The sequence below is a fragment of the Tupaia chinensis genome, unplaced genomic scaffold (genome assembly GCF_000334495.1).
Source record: "Tupaia chinensis unplaced genomic scaffold, TupChi_1.0 Scaffold000238_1, whole genome shotgun sequence".
Lineage (NCBI taxonomy): Eukaryota > Metazoa > Chordata > Mammalia > Scandentia > Tupaiidae > Tupaia > Tupaia belangeri.
In genome coordinates this window covers 5851796-5868630 of record NW_006159716.1, presented here as the reverse complement: position 1 = coordinate 5868630, position 16835 = coordinate 5851796, and the positions used below count along the sequence as shown (strand labels likewise).

General features: G+C 41.3%; 1 protein-coding gene across 1 annotated transcript in view; it reads left to right on the top strand.

Moving 5' to 3' along the window:
* DNAH8 (dynein axonemal heavy chain 8) overlaps positions 1–16835 on the top strand; it is a 413702-nt gene that overhangs the window by 335962 nt on the left and 60905 nt on the right. The window contains exons 85-87 of the mRNA XM_027771927.1: positions 4357–4473; positions 7209–7310; positions 15382–15542. Coding sequence (XP_027627728.1) covers positions 4357–4473; positions 7209–7310; positions 15382–15542 — 380 coding nt within the window. The remainder of the gene's footprint in view (positions 1–4356; positions 4474–7208; positions 7311–15381; positions 15543–16835) is intronic.

The window sequence follows — 16835 nt, the reverse complement described above, 5'->3', positions numbered from 1 at the left end:
TAGGATCTCTAAAGGCCTGTAGTAGTGGTTGAAAACTTGAAAATTTTATCATAGCTCTTAAAAAGATTTTAAATATTCAATAAAGGGCCAGCCAGCTGGTGTTGTGGTTAAGGTGCCTATATCCCATATAGCTAATAGCGCAGTTCAAGTCCCAGATATGGTGGCTTGAAAAACATGCTGGACACGAACACATACGTTCCCATAATCCCAAGAGGAGGCTAGAGGAGAAGGGATAGCAGCGTGTCATCCTTCCTGGGGCGTGGGGGTGCTTTCTCACTCTTCCCGCTTCAGTGAGCGCATGTGCCCCATAGCAAATTAAAAATAGATAAATACATAAATAAATAATTTTTTTTAAATGGCCATATCAGCAGGGCCCAGGAAATTCCACTCTCAACAATTTTTCATTCGGAAAATTATCTACTTTTTAAAATGATCTAATTTTATTTAAATAACCTAATGCTGTACAGTAACTCCTTCCTGTTGAATGAAGTCTTAGCATTCAGATCTGTCTGTGTTCCTCCCCTGAGCCTGGGAGCGCAGATCCTGCCACTCCGCGGAACTCACCCTCCACCTCAGCCTTCTGCCTTCTCTTCCACAATCATGGACTTCCTGTTGCTGTCTCTGCTCAGGGCCTTCGCCACGCCCAGGAGTCTCTTCTTTGGAAAAGGAGCAGCTTTGGTTTCATTCTTCCCAGAAGCCTCTGAGTGAATGTCTTCTTCCTATATACCGTCTGTTAAATTCCAGCAGCTCATTGTATTCACTATTGGATCATCCCCTTTTTTGTTTCTCAGTTTTATTATCTCAACTAGATTACAACACATTGAAAATATATTTGTTTTATATTTTTCTGTTATACAAGATAGGACTCCTCTGTCAGTTTCAAATATAGTACTTGGATCCAGGAAATTTACTGTTCCGCATTAGTCTCAGTCTAGCAAAAAACCCTGCTTTAGAGCTTCCATATGAGTTCTTTGGAACTCTATCCTGATAGTATTTCAAAGTGATGATGCAGGGCTTTTTTCTCTCCTTTACTGTCACTTAAAGAGATCATCATGTAACGAAAAAAAAAAAACAAAAAACTGAAATGACCTCATTCATGAAAAAAAAAAAAGATATTCACCAAAATTTTGTTTGAGTTCTTTTCCCAAGATGTGCTAATCAGTCTTTGATGTTAGTGAACCAACTTAAAAAGTGAATGTTGTAAATTAAAACTGATAGTAAGTAACATATATGTGAAGTAAATGTCAGCATTGGGCAATTTTCAAAGATCATACTTTAAGAGGCAACTAAATTGTAGTTGCTCCGTGCATATAAATGGATGTGTTTCTGCAGAGCCAATTTAAGCAGATTCAGTAACTGGAAAGAGAGAATAATTTTTCAGTCAGTCCTCTGTCTAATTGAACATTAAATTCTAAAAATTAAGTCAAACACATAGGTAAAACTAATAATGTAGATTTTGATTCCCTTTTTCAAAAATGGGAAAACGTTCACATTTCACTAGCAGGTGGCTAGTTAGCATTCTTCTCTTGAAAGTCTTCAAGAGGGAAGAAACCGCAGGGTCTAAAGGGTTAGCTGAACATATTTTTATGTTAATTTCCCAGATACTTTCAAATGACCCTTGCTCCTGGGGTAACCTAGAATGACCTGGAAGAAGATCACTTCAATGCTTCTGAGGTTGCCCCTAGAATTTAAAATCCTGAGTCGGCCTCAGAATCGACCTTTCAGAGGGAGAGTTTCTTTCCTTCTGATAATAATCCACCACTGTTTATTAAAGAACTATGATTTTTTTTTAAGAGAGAGTTTTGCCATAGGGCATGTGTGCTTCCCAGAGAGACAGAAAGCAAGAAATCACCCCCCAGGGGGATGGCCACGCCGCAATCCCTTCTATTCCATTCTCCTCCTGGGATCTTGGACACACACGCACATGTGCCCAGCATGAGTTTTAAGCTACCGGGTGTGGGACTTAAACTGCAGTTGACTACATGTGCGTCTAGCAACATAACCATTACTCCATCTGCTGGTCCTGCCCCATGATTCATTTTTAAAGTGTCAGTGCAAAGGGGAGAGAAGACATGTGTTTCACTGTCAACTCTCAAAATCTGGTTACAGCAGCAAATACTGGGTCGTCGGAAAAGTCATGGTGTATTTTTCTTAGCAAAAATGCATCATGACTTTTCCAATGACCCAATATTTCAACATGAAACAACCAGGAAAACAAGCCAAAGCAACATGAATGCAGAGACCAGGAAACGCGATGCCATCAAGAGAAGCAGACAGTTTTAAGAGCCATGCTCTTACTCTCATGCCTGGGACCACATAGTCCCTCTTCCTGTCAAGGCCATGTATGTCCTCTACAAAGTGTAAGATGGTGCTTCACAGCTCCTGAGTTTTTGAACATTGCTAATGTAGATTTCCAGATAGCAGTTCGAAACCCTAACTCCGAATACCTGCAAGAAGGAATCTCGTTGGCTCTTCTTGGGCTGATTGTCCAGTGTTGCTCATATTAGCTGAAGGATAGGTATAGGAGTTACCTGATTCAAATCTCTAACACTAGACTACCTAACCTGCAGACATGTAGGTCTAGAGATAATGGTAGTGTTTTACACTTTTGAGTTATGTTTTTCCCCCAGTCTGATCTCCTAGGGTCAGAATATTTGGACTCAAAATAATGTTAGTGATTTACTTAATATTTTAAAAGAATTACTTAAAAATTAGTAGTTAAAATTGTCATGCCTTCTGAATTTATTTTTCTGACCTGTCTATGATTTTGTGTGGGCTAAACTTCATGTATATTCTTTTAAATGGTGGAATGATCTAGATCTGAAGCATGAAACAGCTACAGTAAAAAAAAGTGGCATAGTGGTTAAGACACTGGACTTCCACATGAATGACCATGGTTTAAATCCTGGGCGTGGTGGCTTTAAAATCATGCTGGGTATGTGTGCTTGTGTGCCTAAAATCCCAGGAGGAGACTGGAGGTGAAGGGATTGCGGCATGGCCATCCCCCGTGAGGGGCAATTTCTCACTTTCCATCTCAATCTCTTTGACCAGCACATGTGCCCTATGGCAAAAACTTGAAAAAAAAATTGAAATTATTTATAAAAACAGCGGGACCAGCAGTTAGCGTAATGGCTATGTTGCTGGACTCCCATGTAGTTGACCGTGGTTCACGTCCCGGACCCGGTGACTTAAAACTCACGCCCGGCGCGTGTGCGTGTGTGCCCAAGATCCCGAGAGGAGAATGGAGGAGAAGGGATTGTGGCCTGGCCATCCTCCCTGGGGGGTGATTTCTCACTTTCTGTCTCTCTGTCTCTGTCTGTCTGGCGAGCGCACGCGCCCTATAGCAAAAACCTCTCACAAAAAAAAAAAAAAAAAAAAAAAAAAAGCAGTGCATGTATGTGTTTTGGGGTTGGGAAAGACAAAAGAGAGAAAGAAAAGTCAGTATATATTAATATTCAGAAGTAGAGAAGTAGAAGTAAACCTTTTCCTGGTTATAGAGGGATTCCTCCTCTCTGGCACTAGGATCTGAGGCCTAGGAGCTAACCCAAATAAATCAGTAGGCTTTCCTTAGAGACTAGTCAGGTGCTGCGTCAGGGAAGCTGATGACGTGGACACATTTGGACACCTGTGTGGCTCCTGGGTGATCAGGTCCTGGAGAAACCAGTTTTAACACATACATACCTTTAAAATGGTCTTTCGAATATCAAAGCAATAGAATCATTTTATCTGAATCCAGTTAGACTTTTCATGGGTAATCTGGCAATTCTAAGCAGCCACTGTTGCATAGGAGTCTTTTAGGCCCTATTCAATTAAGTAGAGAATCAAGCGAGGGCAGCGTAAAAAATTTAAGACAGATGTGTCATGGACATAATAGAATTTTTTTAGTTTTCAAAGACTGAAATGGCACGATTACACAGTGAAGCTAGCAGGGAGTCTAAATACACCTTAGTGCTTAAAGCATTCAACTTGAAAAATTCAAATCCTTACACTGAGCATTTGAAATTGTCAGGAGTCCAAATTGGAATAACAACTCATTCAACAGATATATATTGAACACTTCCATAATGTTGCTGGATTGCTAGTGGAGATCTAGCCTTTTTCTTAAATCCAAGAACTCCAACTTGGCAAATATTTGGCAATCTCTTCTTGTAAATCATTTGGCTACAGTGCCATGAAAAGATGTTTCTGACGGCTAATACATGCGAAATTGCATCTACTGTTCTTTTAAGACAGTGTCAACTTATTTGGATAGCATAACCTTGATTTTATTGTATTTTATTAATAATAGTAAACAAAGAAAAAAAGGAATCAGTTGCATGTAATTTAAAAAACTTGCTATTCTTCTGTGTTTTTAAGGAACGACGCAAGTTTGGTCCTTTAGGATGGAATATTCCTTATGAGTTCAATTCTGCTGACTTTTCTGCCAGTGTCCAGTTTATTCAGAATCACCTTGATGAATGCGATATCAAAAAAGTGAGTGAAATTGTTCCTTTTTTCTTTTTTTTCGGTATCCTAAAATTAATATTCTTCCATCATTTTCAGGCTATGTTACAGAGTAAGCTGGCTCAAGTCCCCATGACTCCCCTTTAGTGGAACTGCTCATCGTAATCAGCCATGTACTGGTCCATTTTCTTCTCCCCTTCTTCCTACCTTCCTCCCCTCTACCTCCACCTTGCACCCCAAAAGCCTTCTGTCCATAATGAAACTGAGTGTGTTGCAAATACCTTTGTCATATCACATCCGGTGCCACCTTGCACTTCGAGAGAAGCTATGCCTTAAGTAAAACTTCTCAGTGATCTTTTGCCCCTCCTCAAAAGTGAAGATGACACCTGTCAACCCATGTGAGGGTCTTTTTCTACCAGAAGTCACTTTTTTTTTTGGGGGGGGGAGAGGTTTTTGCTATAAGGCGCGTGCACTCGCCAGAGAGACAGAGAGAGATAGAGAGATAGAAAGCGAGAAATCACCCTCCCCCAGGGGGGGATGGCCACGCCACAATCCCCTCTCCTCTATGATCTTCTCGGGATCTTGGGCACGCACACACATGTGCCCTGCATGAGTTTAAGCCACTGGGTCCAGGACTCAAACCACAGTCGACTACATGGGAGTCCAGCGATATAGCCATTACGCCAACTGCTGGTCCCAGAAGTCACTTCTTAACTAGCTGTTATGCATTTGCCTTTAAATAGTCGTAATTTCTAGTAACGGTCACTGATCATCATATGGCACTTTACAGCTTTCAAACTTCATAAACGTAGGCTCTCGTGTTCACAGCCCCGTGTGGTAGGTGGAGAAGGCATCACTGGTATCTCCATTTTACTGATGAGGCAACAGATAAGAGACTTTCTAAGATCGCAGAGCTAATAACACAAGTACCCCTGTCCTCTCACCATATAGAAGGTTAGAAATCTGCTTTTTCCTTCATCTTGAACAAGTTAATGAGCCTCAGAGCCTGTTTCCTCATCTGTAAAATGGCCGTGGCTTCCGTGCAGAATAAATGAGTTAGCATTTGTGAAAGCACAGGATATGGTAATAATAAAGGCTCAGGAAATACCACTTTCTACTGTTTATCCCTCTCTTCCTTCCCATAGCAGGTCTTCCGGGTAATTGTAGACACTGCAGGATCAGCTTGGCAGTGGGAAGACATGATGTCTGGTTACTTGGGCAGCTGGAAACTCTAGAGCCAATTCAGCATTTTTCCTTGAAATTACAATGGATATAAAATTGAGAGTATGACAGTTTGATAAAAATGTGTATTTTATAGCTCCATATTCTATGGTTATTTTTCATTCTGGTATATCCAAACGATATTTGAAATACTGGCTTTGAAAGTCAGTCAAGGGGCCAGCAGGTGGCATGGTAGTTGGGGCACCAGACTTCCACATGTCAGACCATGGTTCAAGTCCCAAACCTGGCAACTTGCTTTCTCACTTTCCCTCTTTCTCTCGCTCTTTCTGTCTTTCTATGGTGAGCATACATGCACTATAGAAAATCAAAACAATAATAATAAGAATAATTAAATTAAATTAAAATAAATAAATAATTCTTTTTAAAAAGTCAGTCAAGGGAACCAGCAGTTAGCGTAATGGCTATGTCGCTGGACTCTCACGTAGTCGACCACGGTTCGCGTCCTGGACCAGGTGGCTTAAAACTCACGCCGGGCGCGTGTGCGTACGTGCCCAAGATCCCGAGAGGAGAATGGAGGAGAAGGGATTGCGGCATGACCATCCCCCCTGGGGGGTGATTTCTCACTTTCTGTCTCTATGTCTCTCTCTGTCTGGCGAGCGCACGCACCCTATAGCAAAAAAATATCTCTCCAAAAAACGAAAAAAAAAAAAGGAAAAAAATCAGTCAAGCTGAAAAATAAAATTTTTTAAAGAATTATTTTACTTAAATTTATTTGTTTATTTGTGTGTTTGTTTTAATTTGATCAGAGAGGGACAGAGCGAGAGAGAGAGAGAGAGAGAGGGAAAGTGAGAAAGCAAGCTGCCAGGTCCAGGACTTGAACTGTGGTCAGCTGTGTGAGAGTCCAGCATTCTTAACCACGATGCCACCTGCAGCCTCAAAAAATAAAATTTTAACCAAGAAAAATAAATTAAAATTAAGCATTTTCAGTTCTCCTACCCTAAATATATTGAAGGTCTTTAGAAAAAGCAAACTATTAATATCTGAAATATATTGCTAATATAAGATTACTATAGAAATTAATAATTGCTTTAATGTGCTTTTAGGTCACAGCATAAAATGGTAAAGGATTACACTGAATAAAGGAAAATCTTGTGACTAAATAATTTCTAGTTGTTCTCATATTGATTCAGAAAATAGATTGCTAAGAAGGTATATTAAAGTGTTGATGACTTGATTTTTCTTTTTTCTTTGCTAAACACCACTTTTTGCCTCTCTAACAGTATGGCATTACTATAATGAGTATTATGTGTGATTACATCAACAGAATGAAAAACCGTCCTTTTCCCTCCTTTAAATAATCTGTAGGCTATATATTACTAGTGTTTGGTATTGTAGATTTTTCTTTGGTAAATAAACTGTGACAGTTGCAACTCTGTAATAGTGAAAGAGTTATTAATACAAGATAATGAATAATTTTAAATGCGGTCTAGCGAGTGTGCCTTTCCTCTAAGGAAAGACCTGAAATGTTTATAATTATTTATCCGGACAGACAATAAATAATGCTCTTTTTATCTTTAAAAAAGGGTGTATCGTGGAGTACGGTTCGGTACATGATCGGAGAAGTACAATATGGCGGCAGAGTGACAGATGACTTTGATAAACGTCTACTGAATTGCTTTGCTAGAGTAAGTCAGTGTGGTCAGGGAAAGCATGGGGACACAGCTCCTTGCGTTTTTCTTTTTAAACACGAACATTTTTGTGTGTAATAGGTATGCCAACTTTAAGGGAACACACACATACACACTTATTCTAGAGCAGAGCAGTGGTCTGCTGTCCACGATCTATAAATCTCCTGTACGGATGACCTGATCTTGCCCAAGGTCTCTCCCCGCCTCCCCTCCTCCATATTCCTACTCCCCAGTGCCTCGCTGGTGGGGAAAACACTCAGCGTGATTTCTATGCCTCGTCCTCTGAGTGAAGTCTCATAGTGATTTCAAGCCCCAACATAAGTGATTGGAGAATTAACCATAATTTGAATCTTGCAATCTCTTCTATTATGGGTGGACAATTGAAAACCGATAAAAGATTTATTCTTTCTCTGTGCCCAATAAAATCCACATATTTCATGTGGATAAACATTTTCTAGAGAAAATTATTTTTTAGCAATTTTGACTTTCATTTCAAGGATAAATATTGGGTCATTGGAAAAGTCATATCATATTTTTCTATGTTTTTTTAAAAGATTTTTAATTTAATTTAATTTGTTATTATTACTTATCTTTTAATTTGACCAGAGGGAGACAGAGAGAAAGTGAGAAAGCAAGTTGCCAGGTTCGGGACTTGAACCATGGTTGGCCATGTTGGAGTCCAGCATCTGAACGACCCCACCACCTGCTGACCACTTTTTCTATGTTTTACTATGCAAAAATACATCATGTCTTTTCCAATAACCCAATACTATATAAATAGCACCTATCAGACTCAGATTTTCTTAAAATTTTTTACATTTTAGAAAAAGCAATAATTACCTAAATGGAAAAAAAAATAAAGTATGTGAGTATTTTATGGTTATTAAATTCTTGATATTAGGATCTATGTTGGTAATTATCTATTTCATTTATTTTTTTTTCCTTAATGAAATTAAAACCCGAGCACAAAGCACAAACTTTGAGGGTATTTTTGTAAACTGGGGGTTGAGCAGAGAACTGATTCTTTTTTTAACCCTTATGTATTTTTGCAAGGTTTTTTGTTGTTTTTTTATTTTTTTATTTTTTTTGCTACTTGTGGCAACAGGTAAAAAATAGCAAATAGCAAATATCCATAAGGCTGGGGGGAGGCAGGAGCCCCGCTGCTGGGCGGTTAAATGGGTGCAGACCTCCTGGAAATCAATCCAATAATACTTGCTGAAATTAAGTATCCCAGGTAGAAATATTCCAAAACATCTCTAGAAAAAAAAAATCACAAATGGCATGTATAAAAATCTTCATGACAACATAGTATGTGGAGCTGACGGCAACCAGCCTTGATTGGTTTCCCTGGAGATAAACCGTGATGGAGATTTGCATTTGGGTGATACTCCCCACCACCACACCCTTCTCCTAGGCCATGACCTGGCTAAGGCAGCTCCCTTCTGCTGGGGAGCAGTTTCTGAGCCCACAGAAGCTACTACTACAGACAGGTGGACGAGGAAGCATCTGGATCCTGAGGGAGGATTGGGTGGTACATCACAGCATCCCCTACAAAAGCTTCAACATCCTGAAAGATTAGATTGGCATAGCAGGTAAACACAGTGGAATACTGTCACTCACCATCCCGAGGTGCAGTCTCGTGGCACTTAGTCATATCAAGTGTTGTCATGACTACCTTCCAAACCAGAATCCTACTCTTGAGTGTATGTCCCGGGGGGGATTCTCAGAATGTACATACAGTGTGTGGCATCACTCATGGCATTGTCTGTGGTGGTGGCAAGTTGAAGCGATCACGGAGGAATAGAGAAGTTAAATATTTAGGTGCCTCTGGTGGGATATAATGCAGCAGTTGGAAGAAATGCTCTTTGTGAGATCATGTGTAGATGAGTTTTTGTTTTTGTTTTTGTTTTTATTTTTTTATAAGACAGGGTCTCTCTGTTGCAGCCCTTCTGCCTCAGCCTCACAGGTAGCTGGGACTACAGGTGTGTACCGCTGTACCCAGCTTCTCATGCATAGCTCTTATAAACAGTATTGAATGCAGAGCTTTGAGTAATACATGCATATTTAACAAGGAGGAATATATATTCAGGGATATACAGCTAGTACTTTTAAATAGATGCCCTCTGAGGGAAGGAGACTGTGAGCTGATATCAGGATAAAATGGGGAAAAACTAAAATAAAAGGGGTATACATTCATGAAAATAATAAGCTAAGGAGTATAGGCAACTCAGCATCCGAAATTAAAAGGAGAAAAAAAAAAGTCTTTATAATTCTATTTACTGTTAGAACAATAGTAAAAGTACTTAAAATTGGACATTTAACAATGGAAATTGTGGGAAGTGACTAACCTGCAGAACGTATAGCAGAATGCTGGTGAGACAAGAGTAAGGGTCAAAGAAGAGGGAAGTCAAAGGTCATGCCTCGTTTCGACCTGAGCAACTGGCGAGAGAGCAGGACCACTAACAGAGCAGCGGCGGGTCTGCAGGAGGAATGAGTTGTATGGGCCGGGGCTGGAAACTAGGAGTTCTGTTTTGATCATGTAGCATTTGGGCTGTTAGACACGCAAATGAGATTTAAATCTCTAAAGGAGTCAAGGGCAGGGACTGTGTCTGATTACATCAACAAGGAATTCCCAGCATCTGAAACAGCTGGGCACATAATAGGTGCTCAATAAATATTTGTTACAAGAAAGAATGAGTGAATGCAGGTAAAGGAGGCAGTTAGATTTATGGATCTTGAGCTGGAGAAGAGGTCAGGGCAGGAGATAAAGACCCAGAATCCAACAGCAGGTAGGTGGTGTTTAAGTGAAGATATTGGAAGAGATCTTCATCTAGGAAGAAAGTATAGAGAAAGGAAAAACGAAATGAAGAACAGAAAATTAGGTCTAGTGTTCTTTAATGTATCACAAAGAAATGGTCAACTGAGAAAGATCAAGGAAGATGAGGGAAGGAAATTTGCCTTCAGTTTGTATTTGTCTAGGAAGTTAAAATTAACGAACCTTTAAAAATATGAAATATATTTACAGTACATATTAAAATAGCTATAAACAAACACAAATATATTTAAAGAATATATTTCAGCAATTCTGCACAATTCAGAAAATGTATAAAACATAATCACAGAGCTTAATTAATTTCTTCAAAGCGACATAGAATACTGCTAGTGCCCAAAGCCTCCGGCTTGCCCCTTCTCTATTGTAACTGTTCCCCAGTGTAGCCATTAGCCTGAGGTTTATGGAAAGCACTGCGTTCCTTCTCTCAGTCTCCACCCTTTAATATTGTAGTTTCATTTCAACTGCTTTTAAACTTTATACAAAAACTCCTTTTGTATAAAAGGAGTTGTGTTTGGCTTCTTTTTTTGTGTGTTTGGCTTCTTTTTTTTTTTTTTTTTTTGTAGAGGTTTTTGCTATAGGGCCTGTGCGCTCGCCAGAAAGACAGAGACAGAGAGACAGAAAGTGAGAAATCACCCCGCGGGGGGATGGCCACGCCGCAATCCCTTCTCCTCCATTCTCCTCTCAGGATCTTGGGCACGCACGCACACGTGCCCAGCGTAAGTTTAAGCCACCGGGTCTGGGACTCGAACATGGGAGTTACATGGGAGTCCAGCAACATAGCCATTATGCTAACAGCTGGTCCTTGTTTGGTTTCTTTTGATCAATATATTATTTTAAGATTGAGTTATATTCAGTCAATGGCGGTTTACCCATTTAATTATTCCATAGTCTTCTATTGTGTTTTATTGGTGGAAATTGGGATGGCTTCCATTTAGGGCTATTATAAGTAACGCTGCTGGGGTGTTCATATACGTGGTTCTTGGTGCGTAACAATATGTCTTTCTATTGGGAATGGCCTGACTAGGTTAGAGGGTTTTTTATTTTCCGGTGTAGCGAATTATGTCGATCTGGTTTCCAGTGTGACTGTTCCAATTTGTACATCCAGCAGACTCAGGAGAGACCCCATTTCTCCACGTCGTGACCAACACTGTGCATTACCAGTCTATTTCAGGTTGGCCATTCTGTGGGTGTCAGTGGGCTCACTGGGCCTTTATTTCCCTCTCTCTGAAGGCTAATGCTACCCAGCGGCCGCCCATATTTACTGACTGTTTCCCCCTCTCTTTTGTAACTTGTTTACAAGTTCTTGCCAATATTTCCTCTGGAATTCTTCCTCTTCCTCCTTCCTTTCTTCCCTTTTCTTCTTCTTCTCCTTCTCCACCTCCTCCTTTCCCTCCTCCTCCCGCTTCCTCACTCCTCATGTGGTTAGAGATTTAAATTCCATTGAGTGTCTGACAGTCAAATGTTAACAGGGTCAAAACAGAACTCCTAGTTTCCAGCCCCAGCCAATAAAACTCATTCCTTCTGAAGACCCTCCCCTGCTCTGTAACTGGTCCTGCTGACTCACCAGTACATTTCTTCTTCTTCTTCTTCGTCTTCGTCTTCGTCTTCGTCTTTGTCTTCGTCTTCTGCATCTTCGTCTTCTTCGTCTTCCTCCTTCTCTTCCTCCTCCTCCTTCTCCTTACTAGTTATGGAAGCTGTTCGTGTGCTCTGCACACAAATCCTTGCTGATTATGTGGTTGCTGATCCCTTTCTTCACTCTGAGTCTTGTCTCTTCATGCTCTTATAACTATCAACATTACTTAATTTTAATATTCCTGGTATCGTTTTTCTGTTTTATTTCAACCTTTCCATGTCATTATGTTTTACATTTCTCTCTTGTAAATAGCAATAGCTGAAATTTTTATCTCCCACCTGAGGGTCTTTGTATATTAACAAGCAAATTAATCACTTCACTGTTTTAATTGTTGCTATATTTTGACTTATTTCTACCATCTTTTTCTCTGGTTTTCAGTAACTATGCCTTATCTTTTTTTTATTTTACTGATTTTTTAAAAAGTTTTTCTGTTTCTCACTACTTGTTTAAAAATCATATATTCTATTTATAGTTTCTCACATTTCTAACAAGATTACTCAAGTTAAAATTGTACCGCTCTGGATCTCGTAGGCTTTAACTCTGAACCCTGTGACTTGCCTCTTCCGTGTTATTATCGATGGGGTGCTTGGGTTCTATCTTATGTTTATCCCTATTGCTCATTTAAATCATTTTTTTACAAGCAGTGCTGATTTCAATCTGCCAGTGTGTGTGCTGCTTGTTGTGCACAGCATCCTCACATTCTCTTCCTCACCTCCTGGCAGGAGAGGGCAACCCAGTCCTCATTCTGGGAGAAGAAGCTGGATATGAGTGCAGGGTGCTGGGTGTGATGGAGGGAGATGAGGCTGTTCTCTTCTGACTGTGCCTGTCTGTATTCAGAGTGAAACAAGAAGCAAGATCACTGGCTGAGGGGTGAGGAGAGGAAGTTTGGGGAGTCTGAAGAGAGAGGATAAGGTATAGTCGCTTCAGAGAGTAGGAAAGGGAATGCACAGTCCCAATAGGTCTCTGCCTTCCTCACTAGATTATAAGCCCCTTAAAAGAAAATCCAGGGCTCCGCCGAGGTGACACAGTCTGTAGTGTACCAGACTGCAGTGCTGGAAGCCACATGCTGACTGTGGGTTCAGAGTCCTGAGTCAGCTGGAAACACACTGCACACAGGCTGATCCCCAAGATCCTGGGAAGCCGGAGGGTTAGGAATGGGGCAGCAGGGCGATGAGACCCTATCAGTGGTGCTTCTCTCTGTCATGTATGCACGTGAGCTCCCTGTCATAAAAGAAATGAATAAGGACCATGTCTTAGAGGTCTCTGCACCCTCTCTCCCTAGCACCTGGAACACACTCAATGCGTGTTTGCTGCTAATAAGCATAATCTGATCTCAACAGATTGAGCATTTTCTGTACCCAGGGTTATAATCATCTAAGGCAGCAGATTAGATTAAAATTTTACTGACACTAGAGTACAGCCTGAAAATTAGGTGGTTTTTTTTTTCCCCACACACAACTTTATATTGTTTTTTTTTTTTTAAATGTATTTTGACTGTTTTCTAAAAAGTTGAGCTTAAGGAAGTCCTGATTAACCTACTGCCTTAGTTGGTTTTTCTTTGTTTTAGTGAAACCGTTTTACTCAAAGGTGGTTGGAAGCCGCAGTTGACTGGTGGAGTGGAGGGGCTCTGAAGAACCTCCTTTGCTCTCCCTTCAGAACCAGAGACCTGACTCCAGGTCACAGTTGAAAGCTGCTGTGTCAGTCTGTGTCCTCTGTTCCAAGCATCAGGAGGTCTCCTCTAAAGCCAACAATCATAGAGACTTATGCAGTGTTCTTGGAGGGTGACCACCCGTCTCCGCAGGCACCAGCTCGAGTGTCTCAACCTAGTTCCATGTAGACCTCAGGTTCTGTATCTTGACTCTACCAGAGAAGAGCCCTGACATTTGGTCAAACTCACCTATTTGAGTGCATGTGAACCCAGCTAATTGTGTGTATATAAATAAAGTAATGGAAAAACAGGAAGCAACTCTATTTTGCTTTTATAGATACATGTCATCTTGCAACACAGAATTCATTGTGGTCATTTGTTATCTCTGTGCTGAAGACCCATGGCCTTCGCCTCCCTGGGGTGTCTTCCTGCGTTAAATCACTCACATCGCTGAAAATCTAATCTTTCTAAATAATGACTATGCTTGTAGCACAGTTCTCTTTAATAACTTTCAACTGCTCCCCATTTCTTAAATCAAGCACCAGTCCCCATTCGGGCATGCACAGTCATCCAAAATTCGACCTCATCTCACCTTCCCTGTCCTACCTCTTACCACTGCATTATCTCTGCCCTTGATTTCATTACTTCCCCAACCTGCCTCACAGTTTTTGCATCAGTTATTCTATGCCTTTGCTTGGGTGGCCTCCCCAGTGCCAAGTTCTCCTGTCAAAATCCTCTCGAGGCTTACCTACAAAATCACGTCATGGATAAAGCTTTATTTGACATCACTTGACTATTCTCTCTTCCTGCTTTAAGCTCCTTAGGACTTTGCTTCTTTTTACTTCCTTCTGATTCTTTTCGTAGTACATGTTGTACGGTAGTATTAGCTAATTGGCTCATCCCTCTATGAGGTCTCGAGCTCCTTGAAGGAAAGGACTATGCATCTCTTGTCTTTCCATTACGTTCTCCTTCTGAGCTCAGTGCCTGCACACAGGAATTGAATAGGGTGGGACTTCAGCAAACAAGGCAACAGAGAGAACCAGTGTGTCAGAGTGAACACTGGGCCTAAAATGAGCTGAGAAGACATGGCAGGTCTATACGAGAGAAAGTGTGACCAATCAGAGTAAGACACGGTCCCCCGCCTCTCCCAGTGAGACCTTTGCGGAACTCAGACACCCTGCCTGCATTTCTGCTCCTCCTGTCTTCCCGTTGTTTCCACCATAGTGGCAACATTGCTCCGAAAGACCTGAAGTCAGTGCCTCAAATCTGGCTCTGAGGCATTCAGCCTCTTTGTTTTCTTCTCTCTCTCATTCCAGAATAAGTCTGTTCACACTAAATATGTATTTGCTCTCTCACTTTTGTTACAAATAATTCATATGAAATGAGAATAGGATGTCTTAAGGCAAATCACAAGGCAGTTAGACACATTCACTTCTTGTGGACAGGGATATAACTTAATTACCAAAGAAAACTGTGCAGCTCAGGGTGGGAAGGGAGACGTTTGGAAGAAGCTGTGCTGGTGGTGTGTGGGCACAGACTCTTGGCATGAGCCCAGCATGGGGAGAAGTGAGGCGAGGAAAATGCCTGAGTTTTCTCTCGTGTGTGTGGGTATTGCCTCAACGACTTGGCAGTACGTTCCCACTCCTCTTCAGAAGTGGAATTGAGGGTTGTCAAATGGCTTGAGTAGCGAGTAGGCTTGCGCCGCGGCTCTCTCCTCCTAGTAAATATCTTCTATGGTATTAAACAGAGGACAAGCCGTAATCATTTCTGTGCTGTGGCCTCTCTTTTCCTCATATTTGTGCTAATTATCCAATCAGTGGTTTTGTTAAGGTGCATGCAAAACCAATATCAAAACCTCTATTAAAATGGAAATAAAGTGACCCTTCCTCCTTTTTAGGGGCAGCTTTACTTAGGATGCTCATTGATTTTATTTCTTTTATTTTCTCACATACAGGTCTGGTTCAGTGAGAAGATGTTTGAACCAACATTCTGTTTTTATACGGGATATAAAATCCCCTTGTGCAAAACCTTGGACCAGTATTTTGAATATATCCAGTCTCTGCCATCCCTAGATAACCCTGAAGTCTTTGGGCTTCACCCTAATGCTGATATCACGTAAGTCCTTGTCATTTTTTAATTTGAGGGGATCATTTGTAACTCTGCCTGGCAAAGACTGTGCATTTCATTTTCTCTCTTAATCTCTCTCCTTTCTCCTCTTTTTATTTTACTATGAAAAATAGCGTTGCTTCCTGTCTCCCAATTACAACTCTGTCATATCTTGCCCTGCTCTCCTCTCACTAAATCCTGATGCTCTGGTGTTTATGACAGCGTTAAAACTCTAATTTATGCATTGATTATTTCTCCTCTATCGTGTCATAAAACCAGTTGGTGTTATTGGTATTGATGTTCTCCATTGACAGGAGAGTAGTCTTTCAGCTCTTCGTCTCTTTCTTTAAAAATCCATTTAAAAGTGTCATGCTCTAAGTCTGGGCATGATGGTGTGTGCCCCTCCTCCCAGAGCCTTGGGGAGACTGAAGCGGGAGGACTGAGACCTGGAGGCCAACCTGGGCAACATAATAGGGTCCTGTCTGAAAAAGAGGTGTGGGGAGGCAGGCACCAGCGGTGGCTCAGTAGGAATGAAACTGGAGCCGCGTGGGGAAGTATGTGGAATCACGCCCCAGCACCTCCCTGAGTAGGCTGGGCATGCACGTATCTGTGGCCCAGGCCAACTGAGACTAGAGATGGATTGTGGTGTGAAGACTGTGTTGGGGATACACCTCCATGGAAGAAATAAATAAATTAACTTTAAAACAATCAAACAAAGGATCTGGGTATAGTGATGCATGCCTGTAGTCCCAACTGGGAGGCTGAGGCAGAAGGACTGCCCGTGGGGGGCATGACACAGGGAACACAGGGACACACAGCACAGGTGCAGAGCTGGGCAAAGACACCGGGAAAGGGCAGCACAGTCTGAGGTCCCTGCTCCTGGGAAAAGATAAGAAATGTTTCTCAGTTGTTTGCCTTTTCTCTCTCTTTTTTTTTTTAAGAATTATTTTATTTAACTTTATTTATTTATTTATTTAAACAGAGCAGGACAGAGCAAAAGAGAGAGGGAAAGTGAGAGAGCAAGCCTCCAGGTCTGAGACTTGAACCACATGGGAGTCCAGTGCCCTTAACCACTATGCCACCTGCTGGCCCCTGCTTGCCCTGACACACCCTTTGGATGAGATCCCACCGCTCCTTATCCTGAAATAAGATGACCCAGCTCCACAGAAAGGCAATTCAAGAAGACCCAGCTGAGATGCTCCTTCAGATGGGCCTCTGTGGCCCACTGATGAAAAATCCCAAGGTGCAGGAGAGTGGTTTCAGGAAATGGAAGAACCAGGACTCCTTGGTAGTGGAAGGCGG